The sequence below is a fragment of the Astatotilapia calliptera genome, chromosome 18 (assembly GCF_900246225.1).
Source record: "Astatotilapia calliptera chromosome 18, fAstCal1.2, whole genome shotgun sequence".
Taxonomy (NCBI): Eukaryota; Metazoa; Chordata; class Actinopteri; order Cichliformes; family Cichlidae; genus Astatotilapia; species Astatotilapia calliptera.
In genome coordinates this window covers 20,129,507-20,149,193 of record NC_039319.1, presented here as the reverse complement: position 1 = coordinate 20,149,193, position 19,687 = coordinate 20,129,507, and the positions used below count along the sequence as shown (strand labels likewise).

Below are 19,687 nucleotides of genomic sequence, written 5' to 3'. Positions count from 1 at the left end.
GACATGAGTGCACATGCAATCAAGTCAGTTATTTCGTCTTTAATCAATATTTTGTGACACTACAGAACGCAGTTTCATAAACATGCAACTGTTGCTGTAGACAGGAGGCTTGTTAAGAATCGACGACACCTTTTCCAGTAGCTGGTCATATGGTTATGACGTAGCAGACAAACTAGACAAACTGTGGTCTACAAGGTCCAGCGGGATCTGCGTCAGCTTGCAACTGAAAATCTTTGGATAGATTCTCCACTTGAGTCATGAAACTCTGAATCTCCTCAGCCGAACTGTGAGTCCAAGCCAGAGGGAGGTGGGTGGGAACAGGCTTCCGATCTGCAACACATGTAAGCTGTCAGAACTGGTGGCGCCAGACGATGACGATGCTTGAGTTGACCTGAGAAGGTTAACAGAAAATATGGTGGAGCCCGTCACATTTTGTGTTGTTTACCTTGAAAGAACTGCCCGCTGCGTGTTCTGGAAGCCACCCTGGACAAAGCCAACCACACGACTGTGTCGGCTCCTTGTTCTACAGTACGCAGCCTGTCCTCCATCATCCGGTGGAACTGAGGCATTGATGTAGAAACGGCTGGAAACAAGGAAAAAATAGATCTAGCTGTTAATTGTATTTGTGGTTTTTGAGAAAGGAGGAAGAAACTGCAACTGTTGCTCAAATGAGTGTACCTGGTGTATCTACCCAGCCTGGATGCATGACAGAAAAGTGAATGACAGGATTGGCTTTGGCCCACTGTTCTGTCAGCACCACCTGCTGTCTCTGAAAAGGAACAACACAATGTGGCCTCTTTACATCTTACGTCAGTCTTCTCCATTACTTTAAATGACCTACAGTGGGGCAAAAAAAGTATTTAGTCAGCCACCGATTGTGCAAGTTCCCCCACCTAAAATGATGACAGAGGTCAGTAATTTGCACCAGAGGTACACTTCAACTGTGAGAGAGAATGTGAAAAAAAAATAAAAATCCATGAATCCACACGGTAGGATTTGTAAAGAATTTATTCGTAAATCAGGGTGGAAAATAAGTATTTGGTCAATAACAAAAATACAACTCAATACTTTGTAACATAACCTTTGTTGGCAATAACAGAGGTCAAACGTTTACTATAGGTCTTTACCAGGTTTGCACACACAGTAGCTGGTATTTTGGCCCATTCCTCCATGCAGATCTTCTCGAGAGCAGTGATGTTTTGGGGCTGTCGCCGAGCAACACGGACTTTCAACTCCCGCCACAGATTTTCTATGGGGTTGAGGTCTGGAGACTGGCTAGGCCACTCCAGGACTTTCAAATGCTTCTTATGGAGCCACTCCTTTGTTGCCCGGGCGGTGTGTTTTGGATCATTGTCATGTTGGAAGACCCAGCCTCGTTTCATCTTCAAAGTTCTCACTGATGGAAGGAGGTTTTGGCTCAAAATCTCACGATACATGGCCCCATTCATTCTGTCCTTAACACGGATCAGTCGTCTTGTCCCCTTGGCAGAAAAACAGCCCCATAGCATGATGTTTCCACCCCCATGCTTCACAGTAGGTATGGTGTTCTTGGGATGCAACTCAGTATTCTTCTTCCTCCAAACACGACGAGTTGAGTTTATACCAAAAAGTTCTACTTTGGTTTCATCTGACCACATGACATTCTCCCAATCCTCTGCTGTATCATCCATGTGCTCTCTGGCAAACTTCAGACGGGCCTGGACATGCACTGGCTTCAGCAGCGGAACACGTCTGGCACTGCGGGATTTGATTCCCTGCCGTTGTAGTGTGTTACTGATGGTGACCTTTGTTACTTTGGTCCCAGCTCTCTGCAGGTCATTCACCAGGTCCCCCTGTGTGGTTCTGGGATCTTTGCTCACCGTTCTCATGATCATTTTGACCCCACGGGATGAGATCTTGCGTGGAGCCCCAGATCGAGGGAGATTATCAGTGGTCTTGTATGTCTTCCATTTTCTGATGATTGCTCCCACAGTTGATTTTTTCACACCAAGCTGCTTGCCTATTGTAGATTCACTCTTCCCAGTCTGGTGCAGGTCTACAATACTTTTCCTGGTGTCCTTCGAAAGCTCTTTGGTCTTGGCCATGGCGGAATTTGGAGTCTGACTGTTTGAGGCTGTGGACAGGTGTCTTTTATACAGATGATGAGTTCAAACAGGTGCCATTCATACAGGTAACGAGTGGGGGACAGAAAAGCTTCTTACAGAAGACGTTACAGGTCTGTGAGAGCCAGAGATTTTCCTTGTTTGAGGTGACCAAATACTTATTTTCCACCCTGATTTACGAATAAATTCTTTACAAATCCTACCATGTGGATTCATGGATTTTTTTTTTCACATTCTGTCTCTCACAGTTGAAGTGTACCTCTGGTGCAAATTACTGACCTCTGTCATCATTTTAGGTGGGGGAACTTGCACAATCAGTTGCTGACTAAATACTTTTTTGCCCCACTGTATATAACCAGTCAGACATGGTATTGTGCAATGTAAAGCAGATTCAAACTTAATTTTTAAAAACTCTGGACCACACCTTCCTGTCTTACCTTGTTCTGTGCGTAGACCATAACGGCATCAAAGTAGCCCTTTGCCGACTGCAAGTCATCGACCTCGAGTTTCTGTACCAGCATGCCTCCTGAGGACACAGTGATCTAATAGGCAGGAGGGGGAATAAATACATCAGTGTGCTTACAACACCATGACCCACTACAACGTGGACAAGAGTGGCATTATGCTGTCTGCACTATACAGATGAACACTTTGTTTGTGTGCACTTATGCGTGTAATCATACCACTCTTGGATCCCGGCTCTTCTGTAAAAGTGGTATAAGAGTCTGTGTGAGAATATACACCCCTGAAAAAGGAAATTAAAAAATTGAAAAATTGTTATGCAAGACAACAGTCTGACCATCAGAAGAAAATCTCACCCATAGTGTTGGTGGCAAAGTTCTTCTCCAGCCCTTCAGTGTTCAGCTCTCTCTTGTGCACCATACACCCTGCATTGTTTATCTGCCAAAGCAGAGAAAAGTCCAATCACACAACTTAGTCTAAACCATTAACACAGTTAGCTTAGGAAAGAGGATATGAAATCTATTTATTGTAATAAAGAATAAAGGTGATACATGCCAAACCATTCAGTGATGGATACTGCTTCTTGAAGGCCTCTGCAAACTCCCAGACTTTGCGTGACTGGGACATGTCCACAGTATGGATGTATACTTCCTAGAATATGAAGATTAGGCATCACTTTGTTTCTCATAAATCAGGGGATTTTTTATTTGCTTTTTACTTTCTGTATTCAAAGTCAATATTCTCACCGTGTTCCCAGATTTAGTAACAATGTCTTCTTTGGCTTCTTCTGCTTTATCTTTGTTCCTACAAACCATGTGGACCGTGCCACCTGGAGACAAAGCATCAGGTTTTATTTGCTATCATTATGTGGTGATGTTTGACAGATAACACAACCCTCCGGCGTGTACCTTTCTTGGCTATAGCCACGGCTGTTGCTTTTCCAATTCCACTGTTGGCTCCAGTAATCATAAATGACCTCCCCACCACCGACACATCCAGGTCCCGGGGATCAAACTCTTTAGATGCCACCTCGTATCCCTTCCTACGGGCGTGCAGAAAACATGTAATAAAGGTAATGCTTCAAGGCGAGGACTGATCATTTCTCAAAAGGCGGCTTGTGATTGACAGCCTGCATTGTTGTTGAGATGATGAGACGATGAGACTGTCATCCTCAAGACACACGAGCTGTCAATAGAACTATTGTAACTGTACATAAAGGGCAGTTTGTGTGATGATTGTGCCACACAGTGATCAGACCTTTGATATGGCTCTGCGGAGCAGCTTTTAGGGTTGAATAAACAACATGAAATGCATGTCACAGGGCAGAAATCTTAATTTTAGTTTTAAAAAAAGAGAGACAGAACAAAACAATACCAAGTAAAAAGATTGATATTTACCAGGCATCTTTGGACAACATCCCTACACACAGCAGATCAACACCAAAATGATATCCTACTGACCTTGTATATTGCTGGATTCCATTCAAAAACCAGATGGCATTTCGGTACAGAGACATGATTTCAAATGAGGAACAATCCCAAACAAAGTGCATCAAGTTTTCCAGTCCTTGTTCAAGCAGCTGTGTGACAGATCATAATCACATGAGGCGGGAGGAGAGGGATGCGCTTGCTGCTCTCTGCCGACTCTGACCGGGAATAACATTTAAACACACACCCTGACAGCAGTCAAGCGACGCCAGTTATCAGTTCATTCATTAACGTGGGTCCCACAGTCACGTGGCAGATTTTTTTGTTTTTTTTAAAGGGCGCTCCTGGTTGGGCGGATCCCTGGAAATACAAGCCCAGGATAACCAATCCACGATGGTTGTGAGTACGGATGACGCGTCACTGCCCAGCGGCATTGTGGGCGGAGTTAGCCAAGTTTCACCCTGTACTCACTTCACGGAGGATAGATATGTGTCCATCCGGGCAGTTTGACCCTTTGTGAGGGTTAAAGTACTTCGTTTTTAAATATTTTCACGGTGTTTTGTAGCTCCTCGGTCTGGTGTTGAAAATGGTAAGTTTCTGGCGAATGTGTTTGTTTTGTGCGCTTGACTGTAGGCGAAAAATACCCCGACTGTTCACCTGTTGCACCTGCTGTCGCTGACAGGTAGCTAAAGCTAGAAACTGCGCCTCTAACAGCACTTCCTGCTACACTGGGGCAGGTTTGTTTTCCGATTCAGGCCTGATGAGAGTCTACTTGGTTTCCACTTTGAGTTTTTATTGTCTGTATCCTACTTTTAATAAAACTCGGAAGTAAGGTGTGTGCTCTACCAGTAGGTCTATTCTGTAAGAAAACAGGTTTTGTGACTTCTCGTCGAGCGTTGCCCTGCTGGCTGTTTAATGCTTTACATATTAATTTGCCTGTGAGTTCTTAAGGGGTGTACACACCTGTAAATGACCTACAGGTGTGTAGACTTAAACAATCAAGTCTTCCTGTATCTCTGGTGATTAATGCTTGACTATCACTCAGTCTAATAATGTTATCTCCTTCTGTATTGTTCATTTCTAGTAGTGGAAGAACTGGTATGTCTTCATTTTGTTGGCCTGAATGGCTATAATAGAAGAATATGTTTCTTCTTTATACATTGTATAACCGTGTATTGTTTTTTTTTTTCTGTCTTTAGTTAATGGGTTTCTCAGATACTTGAACTCAGCTGCTCATTTGAATGACACATAAGCAGGCTGAATCATAAATGTTGTGCAGGACACGCCAATTGTGTCATACTACACATACTTCTTTATGACTGCAGTGGTGTCCACTGGCTTTTAAGTGTGCTCTTTGTTGCACATCAGGGTTTAGGCATTACAGCCTCACTGGTGACCTGAATGGTAGAAAATAATTGACAGACCTCACTACTGAGACAAACCCCTGTTTTTCCTCTTTTGTTTTCTTGCAAGCAAAAACCTGGTACTCTTAAAGTCGAGTCTGATTTTTGTTTTTGTTTTTTCTTTAAATGAAACCTAAAATCAGGATGATATTTCAGAGAGCCTTGCAAGTTCTCGCTTCTGATTGGGAGAAAAATGCTCCATAAAGCCTGAAGACAAAGTAATATTTATTCTTGAAGCCTAACTTTAACAATGAGAGGAAACGGCACGGCAGTGTGGTCCCGACAGAGCGGGGGTGGGGATGAAGGAGACTAATGTCTGTTTGGATATGTACTCAAACCTGACCGGTGCTCGGAAACACGTTATCCAAACATCCAAAAGCTGGACTCGCTGGCTCACTTGAAAACTGCCACTTCCTCAGTTGTCAGTGACCTTCACTATTACTCCCTGTCAAGCCCTTTATTTCCCCTCGTGTTTGGTCAGTCAAGTTACTCGCTAATGAACCGTGCCAGCAGCACAGCCACTTGTGCAGTCCTAATTGTGACTGTGTGTGTTGGTGTGGGCGCAGCGCCGGCTGCTTAATAAAGTTTCTCGGGATTAACTTGATGTGGATTTCTGTTTGTTTGTGTGAGTCATCATTGCTGCCTCGACACGGGCCAGGATTTCCCCTCTGACAATGCCCTCTTGTGTCGTTAGATGCGCTTCATGCTGCTCTTCAGTCGCCAGGGGAAGCTGCGTCTGCAGAAGTGGTTCACGTCAATGTCGGAACGTGAGAAGAAGAAGATCATCAGGGACATGACCACCATGGTGCTGGCACGGCAACCCCGCTCCTGCAACTTCATGCAGTGGAAAGACCTAAAGATTGTTTATAAGCGGTAAGATTGCTTCACGTGTTTATTGACACTTCTCCAATAGGTGTTGGTCCCCACAATGCCACTGTTAATCATCTGTGTCTGATTCTCCTCAGGTATGCAAGCCTGTATTTCTGTTTGGGAGTAGAGAGCCAGGAAAATGAGCTGCTAGCCCTGGAGATCATTCATCGCTACGTGGAGCTGCTAGACAAATACTTTGGCAATGTATTTCACCTTCTCATATTTGTTATGCAGCTGTAGTCTGAAGTAAAGTGTTGCTAAAAATCAATAACATTGCTGCTCAACTAGGCTGCAAAGATTGGATCTAAGAATATGTTCTGCTCTGTAGTTTCTCTAATTTAATAACTGCGTCATCCTCTCAGGTGTGTGAGCTGGACATTATCTTTAACTTTGAGAAGGCCTATTTTATCCTGGATGAGTTTCTAATGGGAGGCGAGATCCAGGAAACCTCTAAACAGATTGTGAATCGCTCCATTGAAGCCTCAGACATGTTACAGGAGGTGAGATTCACTGATATGCACGCACAAATGCACTTAGTAAAACACTGTGACTTGCACCTGTGGTGTGAGCACGTAACATCTGTTGCATGGCTCAGTGTATAAAGCGAGACACTGCAGGCATAGGCGTGTTTTCTTCATGCACTGGTTGATTTTTGAAATTCTGGCCTATTTGGATTTTTATTATTATTATTATTATTATTATTATTTTGTTCAGACTAATGTAAATAAAATGTCTTAAATATGCTTTTTATCCACTGTGCAAATTAGTGCATGTTTAAGGAGGCAGTGCCTTTTTTTTTTTTTTTTTAAATTTACTTGCAGCTCTTAGGAAGTTTCACGGTTTATCTGTTGGTTAATTCTTATTAGTAAAACAGACACTGAAATGCTGTTTTCCTCAGAAATCCCCATTCCAGTAGCACTTACATACAGCAAACCTTACAGAATGACAGGCTGGAATAAATCTGTATCAGCTCTCTTCAGTGTTCAGTTAAAAAGTTGCAATACCAAAAAACTATACTTAATGTAAGTGCTCAACAGGAGAAGGTTAATGGTGATACATTGTATTTAACAGACTTCACTTGTAGTGTCTCCTTTTAAAGCAATGTTGCCATGTTTTCAAATGTATTACAAAGTTTGTTTATTTATTTAAATCATGGTTGTGGGGTATTTTGAAAGGCCCAGATACCTGAAATTAGTGCTTACTGTTTACTTTAAGCAACACGAGTATTGTGTGAGGCTCTGACATGGGAACGTGATGTGTGTGTGCGTGCGAAGTAGTCGGTGCATTGTAGAATCCAATCAAATGTGGTGATCCCTGTTGTGCCTTTGTCTTCCTCATAACTAAAAGGCATGTGGATAGTAGTGGCTGCTCCCTCTTTGTTTTAGAGGTCTGTGTTTTGCTGTTTTTCTTACCCCTTATGTCTCTCTCTCTCTGTCTGGGTGTTAGCGTGAGACAGATTTTCTTTAAATGTTAGCGCTGATGCTTCCTGCTCTCCCTGTAGGCTCGTGGCTCTCTGCGTAGCTGGGTGTGTTGTTCGGTGCTCCTGAGTCAGGGTGATTAACACTTTTTATCTAGAGTGATGCAGTTTAGTCTCCCATTCATTTTGACCATTATCGCTTCAGGATGACATCAGTGAGTGGTATGAGGTGGAGCTGTTTGGATGACCTTGAATATGGACAGAAAGGTTAGATGTTCCGCTTATGTTAGTGCATTGCTGTGCTCAGCACTTTGTAACAGGTGATGTGTAGATGTGTGACTGTGGATATGATTTTGTATTACACTGCACTTTTTGGAGTCTGGGAACCTGATTGTTTTTTTCATCCCTTGTGCTTTCTTTTCTATTTTTTTTCCCTTAGACATTGGAGGAGTACATGAGCAAACCTGCATTTTAGCTTGTGGGGGACAAAAGGACATGAACTAACAGCAAAGAAGAAGACGGGAGCAAGATGTGCTATATAGCAGTCACATACTTTTCTGAACCTGAAAATCGAGCGAACTTCGATTCTACTGAACATTTTCAGAAGAGAAAAATCTGGCTTTACTTGAATGTCTGCCTAAATCATAGCTTTGTGCATCATGTCTTTTGTGGCGACTCTAATATACATTAACAGTAATGCATTCAAGTGAAAGGAGAGTTTGTATGGGTGCGTTTCTGTGTGGAGGATATGGGTTGGGGTTGGGAGGGGTTTTTCGATGTCAATTGCAGTTATTAAATTTGAAGTAATAACAAGATGGTGGGTATTTAAAGGAAAAAAAAAAAAAATCATGATCAGGAAGTGATGTTCCGATTTCCAAATTTCCTGTATTTATCATGTATTAATATGTCAGAAATTAATGTTTGGAGTCTGTCTGAGAAGTCTCTGATATATATATTTTTTGTGTGTGTGCCAATCACTCAGCAACTTACGGAGTTACTTACAGCACAGAACTCGTTTTGATATAACACTGATACCAATGATTACCTGCTGTTTTTAATGTGCAAGACATACAACGTGTGTTTGACTGTTAGTCTTTTAGAAAGGGCACTTGCTATGCTAGTGTGGGTGTGATTGCTTTTTCTTTTTTTAAATGTATACATTTGATGTACATTTTCTGATGTTACAAATAAAATGTTTTTTGATAAGCAATTTGCTTTGAGTAGTGACTTGTTATCTTGGTGCTGAATGTTTAATTTGAATGAATACTCATATATATGTCGCTGTATCCCGCCATCCCCGCCCCCCCAAAATAATGCACATGCTGCTTTGGCTTCCTTTTATATGCAACATTTATATTTGTTTAATAAGGCAACACAACTCAGAAAGAAGAAAAATAATACCGCTGATGCTTTATTCATCTGTGATTGATCACACATTGTTGAACATGTACAAAAATGGTTTAAAAATGAGCATACATAGCACAATCACTGTTAGGCCAACAATACAGAGCTTCGCAGTATGAAAGGGGCTGGAAGGCAGGCGACGTTCTGATATTGAGACTTGGAAATAATTATCTGTAATAACAACATTAAATCCACTAACCCTGAATATATCACGAGTCACAACAACACTCGCTCTGAGGCCAGCACACTGCCCTAATGAAAAATTCCTATAATATTCCAATAGTACTCCAAATACGCCGTGTACTTGTGTTTTTAAATTCCCGGTCAGCATCATACTGAATAATTTACATGAATATTCACATATGTAATTGAATAGTTTTGACATGGATGAAAAATAAGCATCTTTACCGTTACTCATTTGATTACAGTTGAAAATATAGTGCTGTTTACAAACACATTTAATGTAAACAAACCTTCAACAACATCACAAATCTTTAATAACTTGGGTTTGGTTGTTAATTCTTTTTTTTCTTTTTCTTTATTAACTGGCAATTTGAGATTCGCAAGAGGTTCGCAACCTAAGGGAGGAACCTAAAATCTCTTGTATAACTATATATTAATAATAATATAAGGTTCTTGCAGCAAGTAGGGACTATTTTTTTATTATTTGATTTGTAAGAGTGCTGTAGTTCATTTTCGTTAGGGAGATATTAGTCATACCGGCTATAGTTCATATAATAGAAATTTGTAAACTAGATCACGTCCACCAAACTTTATTTTTCAGACAGTATATATACTAAATTCATAATTTCGTGCGTCTGGCAGGACATCTGGCTACATCCCGGCCACTGTTTTTTCACGGTGCTCCTCCTCTTCGTTTACGGTTTGAGGGGCCGAGGTTTTAGCCGTTATCTTTTCTTTCCCCTGCATTTCTGTGGGCTTTACGTTCTCCTCTGTGGCCTCCTCGGTTTCCCTCTTGACCAGTGGCCTTTTCTCATTGTCCACTTGCCCCAAGTAGTCCATTGCGCGCTCGTACAGCTCGTACGGGAACTGCGCCTTCAGCTGCGCCTGGGTGTCCCGCTTGGTGATGGTGTTGGGGTACTCTGTGAGAATTTTTGCCGCCAGGTATGTTGTCACCTCGTCTTCCACGTCACCGCCGTCGTCGTCGTCACTGTCAGCCTCACGCTTCAGGGGCATTTTGTTGAGCTCGGAGAGAAACAGGTTCTCCCTACGTCCGGAGGGAGGGGGGATTTTAACTGGACCTGAATTTGCAGCAGGGTTGGACGCAGCAGGCATTCTGTCTGAGGGCTGAGAGGTCTTCATGGGTCTCTGCACCACGGGGTACTCGTTACTGATTGTCTCTACCCCGATGATGTCTAAAAAGTCCTCTCTGTCCATATCATCAGGGATAGTCTTGCTTTTCAGCGGCAGTCTGCGGCTGAAGTACCTTATCTTGGGGGTTTGGCCAGCATTCGTGTAACGAGCCGCGGCTTGTGGATCGCGGTGGAGCTTTCGGAGCTCCTCGGTGAGCAGCATATCGATAAGGTCTTGTGGAGGGACGTGCAGCTTCAGGGAAAGCTCCAGCAACTCCTTCACGGTCCGAGGATCCACGATAGAGGGACGGATCAGTCTCTTTTTCTGCTCACCGGTCCTATCCCTCTTCTGCGTCTGGTCACTCATCTCCAGGACTTTCAGCAGGTAGTAATCTACGAGCTTAGTGTCATCATCAGCCTCCTCTTGGTTCTGGCTGGCCCGGCGTTGCATCTCCTCCCTCTCTGATTCCTCCTGGTCACTGAGCGCCCTGTCCATTTCTTCATGGCTCCCGTTGACCATCTCCTCCGCCTCTTCCCTCTCCTCCATGGGGACCCACTCCTCGCCTCCGGCCACATCCTCATAGGCCTGGTTTCTCAGGCTGAGTCGGTCCTCTTCTTCCTCCCCGTCGTCCCCGTCTCTCTTCTGCCCACCGATTGTGGGCATCCTCCCGAGCTCATCAAAGATGGACCGCAAATTGGCGAGGCTCTGGGGTGTGTACTGCTCATCCAGGTCCTCGGTGGCCCGCTTGGAAGCGTCAGTATTTTCCTCGTCCTCAAACATCAGTGGGTACTTCTTGTGGGGTCTGGGGAAGTTACCGTAATCTACTGGTGCGCCCTCAGGCATTTCAGTATCTTTGGTGCGGTGCCTGTGAGCTCGGCGGTCATTTCTCGGCGGCGTTGGGGGGCTAAGCTTTGCGTCTTTCCCGGTCTGATCCTGGAGGGACCTGAGCAGAGCTTTCATCAGCTGCTCAGCGGTAATGTCCTGCCTCTGCATGCCCTGGGAAGGCTGGTGATCCCCGGGACCTTCGTCCTGCTGCGAGGCGAGCTGAAGCAGGACCCTGAACTTCTCCACTTCGTCGTAATCCACGGGTTCAGGCTGGCCCCCGTTTCGTTGCTGCTTCAGGTTTTCAATGTACTCCAGGGCTTTCATCATGTCGGCGCTGGGTTGATACGCAGCCGGCTGCCCCTCACTCTCCCCTCCTCGGAGCCTGTAGTGACGGGGGAGAGACGCAGCCTGCACGGCGCATCCATGAAGGAGGAAGGCGAGCAGGACCACGGCTCCCCCCGCGGGCAACTTGTGGTGAAAATGCAGCATTATAGGCAAATTATTACCTGGAAAACAAGAGAGAGGACAATGATGGTGAAGCAGCTGGGAGGGGGAAAAGATCATAGATTATTTCCCTCTCTTCGGTTATCTTAACTAAAAGCTTATCAGGAAGCAACGAGCACGATCGTAAACAATTCTGTTTTGATCTGGGGTTTGTGCGCCTGTCGGGGAGTTACGCTTCGCAAACTGAACGATGTGTCGGTGTGCGCGTGGAGAAACATTCACATCGCTGGATGAGTCACTCCCCGTCTGGTTATTGACGTCTTAAAAAAATCAGATTTCCTCCCGTCAGCATCCACATTAACTAAAAACAATCCTCCGTTATTACAACTCACTGTAATCCCCGACTGTAGAAGGATATAGTTTTCTTTCTATTTCATTCGTTCTAACGGAACGTGTCGAAATCTGCGAGAAGCTGTGATTTAAAAAATAGAAAAAAGACTGTCTTTCAATTTTACCCGTCTAGATGTGAATCAGAATAAAAAAAACGGAATCAAATAAATAAAAAAGAAATCGTGGTTTACCTTTGGCAGTAAAGCTCAGACAGCAGTAAGGGTGTATGACATCTCCTCAGTAGCGGTGCTGTTCTCTTCTGTTTTCAGCACTCGGACAGCTCCCCTGGTTATATGAGGCAACACCTGACCACCGCGTCATCACACAGCACACGCAATAACCGGCCCTAAAAATCCATATAAATGATTCAGGTTTATGATATGGCATACTAATAGCTGCGTTTAAAAATAGCCTTGGACGCTGTCTGTTGCACAGCAGCGCTGTGTAGAAGATGCTGACAGGAAGGATGTTTGGAGCTGCTGCTTGGGAAAAACAAAAAGAAATAAAGCCGTTTGTTAGATTCAGCTGTGGAAACAATGAAAATGTTAACTTTGCATGTACAGGAGAGCTGATTTGACTGAAGTGAAACCAACTCTTAGGCGCCAGTTTTATGAGATGTAGAACTAAATGTGCCAACGCCAAATCCCTCTTTGTAACGAGAGGTTCTTAAAAATACACTTTTGGTCATGAAAAACAACATCGCTGCACGTTCTCAACTTGGCATCGGAAGAGTTAAACCCTCTAGCGATGACTCACAGGCTAAAACCACCGCGGAGTTGCTGTCGCAGTTGAGCAGCCCCCACCAAACCCCTCCTCCTCCTCCTGCTCTCTCTTTCTCTCTCCCTTCGATGACAGAGATGTGATAAACACTGGGCCTCTGTTGGGGGCCAGAAGCTCCGGCATTCCGCAGGACCACAAGGTGTAAAGGTCTACAGCAGACGAGATAAAAGGTGGCGACAGGTGAAGTTTATGGTGAGATCAAAAGCCTTATTAAACACTTGGGCTATCACTGTTATCGCACAGTGACGCCTTCATGCTAAACCAATCAAGAGCACTACACGAGGTGTCCAAGGTTCTACAGTACATGAACAGATGCCACACAGACTTGTTATACTTTATCCACATGTTTGAATACCTTAATATATTTAAGTTGATATGAACAGTAACATTCCTGTAGTATTCCCGTTTCATGTTTTCGTTTCAAGTGTCTCCTTACAACCCTCCTCTGATGCTCCAACAACATCTCAAGTCTCTAAAGAGCTTCAGGTCAGCGTCCTCTGACATCCCACACATACAAGTACTCTTTCATTTCAGCCCAGCTCTGCCTTTCCTGCCCTATTTCCATCTCACATCTAATTGCATCCGCTGTCCTGCTCTATCGTTTCATATTTTCCATCCTTTCACATCTCTTAAAGAAAGAAAAACTGCTTTTACTTTATCCTCAGTACCAAAAGTCACAGAGGGATGGGGGAGGGAGGAAGGTGCTTTTGAAACTCGACTGTGCCGTCAGCTGCCTGTCACGTACGGCTGAAGAGCTGCAGAGACCCTCGTGACGTTGAAAGACCCACTGTGCTGCTGTGCCTGCTGCCTTGTTTAAGTCCATCTCGGTGTGGGTGTGGGTGTGAGAGGGGGGAGCAAATGGAAAAAAACTGAATCACAGATCAAAACACAGTTAAAGGGAAAGGAGGAGAGGTGTGGTGGTGTTTGGAGAATGTGTTAGCTCTCAGCATCACACACTGGACGTGGTGACTCTCCATTTAGAAACAGCCATCGCCATGGGGGACGGCAGCGGTGTCAGAGGTCACAGCAGTCGCATCGCTGCTGTATAAATTGAGTTGAACTGTGTCTCTCTTCAAAAGGGCACATTTTCCTGCATGCATATTAAGAAACTGATGATGGAACATGCTTACTGTCGCCTATCTGTTTTGCTGAAAGTGAACAAGCACACAGAACTACTTGAAGATCAATTTTTGGCTCATTTGTTGGCCGTGATGCTGGCCGATGTCTTGTGTGCGTGAGTGAAAGTGACAGGGTGAATGAGAGCTGTCTCACATCATGTTTGAAGGAAATGGTCCCCTGCTCAATCTCCTTTTAAATTTTTGCCTTTTGTCCTTTTACAGTGTAAAAACAAGCACGCCGATGTGTCAGAAATGCTCAAATGCTATTCAACTTCTAAATATAACTTCTGCAATGCATGTTTAAGCAACAAGCAACATTTTAGTAGATATTTCTCTGCCAGTGTCTGAGCTGTGGGTCAGTAAGAAAAACAGCCTGGTGGTCTGGATGTTGTGACGTGAGCTGTTAAATATCTGGTAGAGTTTAAAGGATGTGTGCGCTTCTATTTGCGTGTTTATCTCTTGTTGTGGAAGTTATACCAACCCCCCTGGGCACTGTGATGATTCTGAGTGATGGATCAGAGGTTTCTAAACTCATATCCCAGCAGGCCGCTGCTGGTAAAAGATTCACTGACTGAATCTGTTATTCGTCTCCGGGGCTTGTGATGTGCTGTCTCTGTGCATCATTCTGTACTGATTAATTACTTCAGATGCTAAAAAGAAAATAAACATTCCCAGTGAACGGCACTATTGCATTCTCTCTGTCTTTTTCTCTCTTTATCAATGAGAGTAACATCAGGGCACGGAGAAAATGATAGTAATTAGATTACGAGTCTTTAGTGCCACTCTCATCCTCTCATGGGTTTTGTTTCCTGCTTCTTCAGTGCCCTTCTTCTTCTTTCTCTCCATTGAACTCTATAAGTCTATCGATAGCAAAGCCCATTATTAGACAAAACAGAAATCATTTTGGCAAAGTGTTGATGATACCATTCCCTCCTTTGGTTGCTAAGTTACACAGAAGTATGCTTTGGAGGCGCCCTTCCATTAATTCAGTTCTGAAGTTTATCTTTCCACTGAAATATTTCTCTGAGCCTCCTTCTACATCTGCTCTGCCTTCAGATAAAATAACTCAAAGATGTCCTGCACTATCTAAATAATTTTAAAAACAACAACAGCATGGCAGTCAGGGTGTCCTGGTAAATCAGAAGAGCTGAGGTCAGGGCACTGTGTTCCAACCCAGCTCTTTCACAGCTCCTCAGATTGTGATCTGGAGATCTCACCAAGTAGAGTTATCATTTTCAGCTCCCCCAACCCCACCCCCCATTAAAAATAAGCCTCGTAAAAAAATTAAAGAGCTTAAAGAGCCTCCTTTAAAAGACCCGTAATTACATACTTTTGCAGGAAAAGTTTTTCGTCTCTGTTTTGATCGTGAACCTTTTTTGTATTCGGCTCTTACTCAAGGTGCTTTTCAGGGAGAAGAGAAAACATGACATGAATTCCTTTTATGACTCGTGGATTTTTCAGATTCTGGACTCGTGCCATTTTTCTAACAAAGCAGAGACTCAGAATCACAGATGTGCAGTGCAGACTTTATTAACTGAGCTGGTATTTTTCAGGGTGGGGGTCCTTTAGGCCTGAGAGAGAAACGCATGAAAACCACACATTTACAGGTTTCAAGGCAAACAGATGTAGAGTCACAATGTTCTGACCTGTAGTCAGAGAATACTGAGAATGAGCCTCTTTTTCTAGGAGGAAATGATTTGCTTAATGGACAGTCTTGGTTGTATGTTAAAAATATTATTCTTTCAGCAAGTGACTTCATTTTGCTTCCTTTCTTCTTCAACCTGTAAAACCATGCAAGTTCTCTATAATCATGAAATGATATATTTCTTTCACTCCTGTTTAAACCCAGCAGCCCTGCTGTTCTGGGTGATACCGCTGCTGTTTCCTTGCACATAAACCAGAGATGTGGGGGGAGAAAATTAGACTAGCTCAACAATGGCTTGCTTCCGTCATTATAATAAAGGAGTACACACCCATATACAAACTCAAACACATACACTGTGTGACAAATGGTCTTTTTGTTTGTTTGGTTTTACTTTACTTTATGCTCTGAGTTCAGATTCTTGCATCAGTCAGCTCAAGGACCTGTGACTCAGCTGAGATCTTCAGCAATCAACACCGATTTCCTGGAATGGTCTAAGCATTCAGTGTGTGCGCTTAAATAATGTTGTGTGCGAAAAAAAAAGAAAAAAAGAAGAAGATATAGATAGAGCTGCATGTAGTCAGCCCCTCCTCCTCCTTTGTTTTGTTTAACTCCTCCTCACCTCTTCACCCACCCACCCCCAGTCACCACATCATGAGGCGGGAGGGCACGCGCAATGGCGCGCCCGTTGTCATGGCTCACCTTCCTTTTAACCAACGTCTCCATGGTGACGCTGTCTCACTTGCCTTTCATCTGCCTCCACCTTCATCTCTTCCCACAGGTTGGTATCCTTGTCTCCTTCATTAGACTCTCCAGTTTAGCTGGCCGTTTTCTCAGTGACGTGCATTCATTACATTTTCTCCTTCTGCTGTACCCATCTGGCTCATCCTTCTCCTTGAGCCAATTACTGCAAGTAAAGCATGGTCCTTGTCTTCAGGAGGCAGGTTGTTTCAGGAACAGAGATGATGGTGATTAGAGCCACAATATGTTGTCTGAGCCATTAGGATGGAAGGACAGAAACAAGGAGAGGAAGCATGCTAGCTGAGCAGCATAGGGAGGGCAGAGGAGAAATGAATGAAACAAGGTGGAGATTCAATACAAGCGTAGCCTTTCTAAAAGGGCAAATGCCCACGTAATGCTACAGGAATGCAGGAGAGGACCTGTGGGATTGGATCAAATATCTCTGCTTTAATGAGACTGGCTTCAACAGCCAAGCCTCCATTCCTCCTCTGCTAATGATCATCTTTGGATTCCTTCCATTAAAAAACAAAAATAAATAGTTCGACATGTTTGGAAATGTGCTTATTAATTTTCTCGAGTTAGGCTATATGAGAGTGTTGTTGCCACTCTAATTTTTCCAGTTAGCTCATGAAAAGGACTGGAAATATGAGGGGTCTTGCCAAAACAAATCGTTCTTCCACTAATCAATTATATACCTTGTTCCTTTAATCAGTACAAAACCAGAATGTTTGGGGCGATTTCACAGGTTTTGTGCGCCAACACTGTTTCTTGGCTAAGTGTCAGGAATACCCTGGAGTCTTGGCCGGGTTCATGGGAACTTGCTCCCAACTGATAAACAACATGCACTTACGTTTAAGCATGACGTTGCCAATTTCCAGCTACGCGTTTAACAAAAACGATTCCCTTCACTCTTATTTAAGTGCATACTTCTATTTAAAACATATATTTCTGATGATTTTGTGCCTCTTTTTTTTTTAGCTCACTTAAGCATAGTGAACACCAGTGAACACCAGGCTTTGTGCCATTCTTTTCCTCTCCTCATCTCATGTTTTTTTTCTTACCGTCTGACAAAGGTGCTATTTTAGTCATGCCTACCTGGCTGTCTCCACCGTCACAGCCTGATTCTTTAGCAACCACATTTTTTCCCTTCTCCTTTTAACTTCTCTTCAGCCCTTTTCAGCAGTGCCCCCAACTAGCCTCTCAACCTCAGCATCACTCTTTTCACTCCTTGTTGTTACCTTTCATACCCCATGCTTCTTTACACTGTACATATTAATGAATGCGAGCACTCGCCATGTTGTTCTGAATCATACTGAGAGGATGTGTGTATGTGTGTGTGGCTGCGCATGCATGCGTATATGAGCACACGTGCTCAGATTCGTGTCTATGGTGAGGGATTCAGCATGACGCACTGGCTGACGTCACCAGAGGCCCAGTGAGGATGTGTTTATTGATGAAGAAATCCTGTCAATGAAGAGAGAAGAATAAGAGCGAGCACACGCCACAGTAACCTGTTTTTTAAAACTGTAGAATATGAATCAGAAAACATTCAATTTAATCAGATTTATTGTGGCCATATGAGAAGCTGTTTGGAATTAATAATGCACATATTCACAGAAAAAAGAAAAGGAATGATCCATCAACATTTTTGCCTTTCCAGCTGCTCTTTTTGCCTCCCTAATTAGTTGTTCTTAACAGTCTAATATGTTCCTAATTTGCTTAACTGTAACCCACACTGTCTTGGTAACAGAGATGATTGTCATGTTCATTAAAGCGTGACACCTTTTCCAGTCTTCCTCTGCAAACACAGTTTTTTTTTTAATGCAAAGCTGCTGGGAAAAGTGTTTTTTTTTGTTGCAAATGTGAGTCATTAAATATGTTTTGGGTGTTGCTCTAATACCAGCTCCAGCACAGAAATAGCCTACTGTAGCTTTGTTGTTCTATTAGAAAGCCAGCGCCTGTGTTTCTTGCGCACCACATGGAGCTCACTGGATGTTTAACAGTGTCCCTGCAGCGTGGCACTATCAACAAGACAAGCCGTCTTTGTTCTGAGAATTTTAAATGCGCATGCTATTTCTGCCTCCTCTACTTCTCCCCACAGTTCGTCCTCTGATCTTTCCGTTAGTTAGCCTAGTTCCATCTCATTCTTGGACCCTGCCACCACTCCCTTCTGCCACTCTTCCACCTCTCCTCCATCTCTTCCTTTCCTCTCCTGCCCTTTTCCTTCACCGATGCTTCCTCATCTCTGCAGTCTCTGTCTCTTCCTTCACCACTCCCCGTTGGTGCGATGATGCTGTCCTGGCTGCCTCCCAAACCCCCACAAACTTCGCTCCTCCACCGCCACACCTCCCTCCCGATGCTATAAATACCCAGCATCGGTGAGTCATCGCCCAGACGTATCAGTTGCCTCTCTCTCTTCTTTCTGCTTCACCATCCTCACCCCCCCACCACCCGCTATCGCTTTGCTCAAGCTCATTAACAGACCTCACACATTTTCCCACCTCCACTTTGGCCCCAGCTCCACAATGACCCAGCTGAGCTAAGCCGAGGTCGCGGTGCCCATGCCCGGCACGGAGCAGCCTGCCGTCAGAGAGTGTGAAGCCAGAGGTCAACCTAACACATTACCAGCCAAAAAACCCAAAAACAAAACCAGCATGAAACAGAGGATTAACACGATCAACCAAAACTTTACTGCATCACATTCATCGACTTCCCAATTAGTCAATGGAAAATGTCACCATTTACCAAAGAAACATGTTCATATTTAACAGTATCAACTAATCTGTTTGTTTCAGGACTTAAATGCAATTATACCACACTAATAATGAAGTGGTATGGCCTACTAATATCTAGTATTAGTGTTACATTTCACTGAATTTCAACATGAGATATTTTTGCTTCTTTTTTCTTGTAAAACCTTGGCTCTTAAATGTAATTGAAATTATTTATTTATTTATTTAAACCCATACACTGGGAGTTCAAGTGATGTAAATGCATCGTCAAACGCTTACATTTAAAAAACAAACTTTTTCTTTCACCTTTTCCTCGGCTGCCTCTAATCCACAGTTCATTGTATATCTTTGTGTGCCAGTAGTGGGCAGGGATACCTTAATCCCAGTCCTCAGCCTCAGATGTAATCTTTTTTTTTTCCAGACACCACCCACTTCTCCAGAGTTATAAAGGCAGCTAACGTTCGGCTTCGGCTCCTTGTGTAAACTTCAGTATGGCTTATTGGCTTGCAGTAGTGTGTGCGCATAGAACACAGAAAGTTTTTTGCGCACCTCTGAGTCATAAGTAGGCAGGGAGAGAGCGAGAGAGTGAGAGAGAGAGACGAGCAAAGCAAGGAGA

At 43.7% G+C, this 19,687-nt stretch overlaps 3 protein-coding genes across 3 annotated transcripts; 1 reads left to right on the top strand and 2 right to left on the bottom strand.

Moving 5' to 3' along the window:
- Positions 1 to 19: 19 nt before the first annotated feature.
- On the bottom strand, positions 20 to 4,278 carry dhrs12lb (dehydrogenase/reductase (SDR family) member 12-like b). The gene is made up of 10 exons (XM_026149585.1): positions 4,025 to 4,278; positions 3,473 to 3,606; positions 3,311 to 3,393; positions 3,120 to 3,215; positions 2,921 to 3,002; positions 2,786 to 2,847; positions 2,540 to 2,644; positions 679 to 769; positions 446 to 583; positions 20 to 330 (listed from the first exon to the last, which is right to left on the bottom strand). Exons 1-10 carry the CDS (start codon positions 4,114 to 4,116, stop codon positions 173 to 175), a joined length of 1,041 nt encoding a protein of 346 aa, XP_026005370.1. The 5' UTR covers positions 4,117 to 4,278; the 3' UTR covers positions 20 to 172.
- Positions 4,279 to 4,405: 127 nt separating this feature from the next.
- Positions 4,406 to 8,891, top strand: ap1s3b (adaptor related protein complex 1 subunit sigma 3b). Its single transcript, XM_026149587.1, has 5 exons — positions 4,406 to 4,580; positions 6,089 to 6,267; positions 6,360 to 6,468; positions 6,627 to 6,764; positions 8,121 to 8,891. Exons 1-5 carry the CDS (start codon positions 4,578 to 4,580, stop codon positions 8,154 to 8,156), a joined length of 465 nt encoding a protein of 154 aa, XP_026005372.1. The 5' UTR covers positions 4,406 to 4,577; the 3' UTR covers positions 8,157 to 8,891.
- A 176-nt stretch (positions 8,892 to 9,067) lies between these two features.
- On the bottom strand, positions 9,068 to 12,333 carry scg2b (secretogranin II b). Its single transcript, XM_026150974.1, has 2 exons — positions 12,250 to 12,333; positions 9,068 to 11,730 (listed from the first exon to the last, which is right to left on the bottom strand). Exon 2 carries the CDS (start codon positions 11,711 to 11,713, stop codon positions 9,920 to 9,922), a length of 1,794 nt encoding a protein of 597 aa, XP_026006759.1. The 5' UTR covers positions 11,714 to 11,730; positions 12,250 to 12,333; the 3' UTR covers positions 9,068 to 9,919.
- Positions 12,334 to 19,687: the final 7,354 nt, after the last annotated feature.